This window comes from Pundamilia nyererei, unplaced genomic scaffold (genome assembly GCF_000239375.1).
Source record: "Pundamilia nyererei isolate P.nyererei 1_Seehausen unplaced genomic scaffold, PunNye1.0 scaffold00470, whole genome shotgun sequence".
Classification (NCBI taxonomy): domain Eukaryota; kingdom Metazoa; phylum Chordata; class Actinopteri; order Cichliformes; family Cichlidae; genus Pundamilia; species Pundamilia nyererei.
The window spans coordinates 9984-11871 of NW_005187871.1; the positions used below are offsets into that span (position 1 = coordinate 9984).

Here is a 1888-nt window from a genome sequence, read left to right on the forward strand (position 1 = left end):
TTTCAGTCTCAAGCCTGATTCAGGTCACTGGTCAGAATAAAATAATACAGATTTTACTATTTCTGAATCAGGAGAATTCAGGAAGGTGAAAGTACAGATAAAAGGACAGAAACAGATCAGAATTAGAGAATGGGAAACCCAGCCCAACCAGCATGGCTCATTTAAGAAAAGGCCGAGTTAGTCTTTAACAACGATCACAGATAATCTAAAAACTCCGTGGAAGCTAAAATATACAGAGCTGCACATCTTTGACAGCCTTCTTTGGAGCTGATGTAGGGTCAGGGTGCATGCTTTACCATCTTTAAATAAAAGATCTCCATGGACCTGTGCACTGACTCTTATATTACATGACCTTGGAAGAATCACATTATCTGTGGTTGCATGAGTAGTAAGCATTTACAATATCCAAATTCAGACTTACATGATTACGAAAGTATTTTCCTACGTAGCGGCTGACATGAGGGTTATCAGGATCAGTTTTCAGTGCTTTCTTCAGCAGACCCTCAGCTTCTTCATATTTCTTATAGGCTCCGAGCTTCACGGCCAGCATGGACTGCAGAACAGCATCATCGGGGTTGAGCTCCAGGGCAAAGTGAAGCTGTTTGATGGATGGAGGCTCCTCAGTTTCCTGTAAATTTTCTAAAACCCACTGCAGATGAGAAACTGGTTAGTCTACTGTGAACTGCTGAGAACCACACCCCAATGAACTGCTGGGTTTTTTTTTTAGAAACTGATAAATTGGCTGTTTTTTAGAACAATATAAACATAATAAATTTATTAACTGATATCAAACTTATAAAACTGACCTCTTCTGTGCGAAAGAGGGCGATGGCGTAGCCGGCGTTCCACTCAATGTCATCAGTCTGTGTCTCAAGTGCTTTACGAAAACTGTCAACGGCTTGTAAGTAGTAAGATTTTGACAACTTGAGGTAGGTCCAGGCTTGTTCTCCGTAGACCTCTGGAAGGAGACTTGCTGATGAACCAGTGGGATACTTCACCTGCAGACAGAGAAGGTTCAGCTGCAGTCAGAGGTTCAGAAGCATGTGATCTATAACATTTGATCTGATTGGTGTACATACCAGCATGTCCTCGACTTTCTGACAGTAGCTTTGTGACTGTGCAAAGTCTCCAGCATGATATTTCAGCCAGGCCATGTCTCCATACGTCACAATCAGCCGCCTCTCACTCTCATCCCCATGACGCTCCCTGATGGTCTCCTCTGATTGGTTTAAAAGTGACAGCGCTTCCTCTCGTTGACTCTGAAGATACCTGAGGACCATCAACACATGCTTATAATTAAATCATGTTTTTCTGGAATCATACTTCAGATGCCTACACCTGGCCTGGTCTTCAATAACAGCCCTGCAGCAGGTCTTTATTTGTTGACATTTAGCTAAGGTTCTAGACCCCATGGCTGTTAAGATAAATACTCTACCTGCATTTCCACCAAAATAATCATGCAAACAAGTTTTAGGAGGCAGATTTATATTAAGATCGTACCCACACACAGGATAGGTGGGTACTGTCAGGAAATTCAGCCACAAAAACTGACTGATACAATCCATACTGTTTGAGATCAGTTCATATCATGGATCACCACTTCTACTGTCTCCTGGAGTGCTGACTATCTGTCAGAGAGGTCTGAGTTTGTCTGTTGTGGTGGTGGGGCAGTCCTATCACCATTTCTGTTTACCTTGTGCTCCTCAGACGTCCAGTGTAACAGTTAAACATGCCACCTGCAGAAGTTCTCTGATGACACTACAGGGGTTGGGTGTATTATGGAGTACAGGGAGCTTGTGAGGAACTTTGTAAAGCGGTCCAAAATAAATCTCGTCTCTTTGAATGTCAGCAAGACAAAACAGATTGTGGTTGACCTCCAGAGGAAAAA

General features: G+C 42.7%; 1 protein-coding gene across 1 annotated transcript in view; it reads right to left on the reverse strand.

The window, feature by feature from the left end:
• The window catches only part of LOC102205608 (interferon-induced protein with tetratricopeptide repeats 5-like), a 4571-nt gene extending 3130 nt beyond the window's left edge, over window positions 1–1441 (reverse strand). Inside the window, exons 1-4 of the mRNA XM_005753847.2 lie at window positions 1436–1441; window positions 1080–1289; window positions 807–998; window positions 422–649 (exon numbers count right to left, since the gene is read on the reverse strand). Of these exons, the coding sequence (XP_005753904.1) occupies window positions 422–649; window positions 807–998; window positions 1080–1289; window positions 1436–1441 (636 nt within the window). The remainder of the gene's footprint in view (window positions 1–421; window positions 650–806; window positions 999–1079; window positions 1290–1435) is intronic.
• Window positions 1442–1888: the final 447 nt, after the last annotated feature.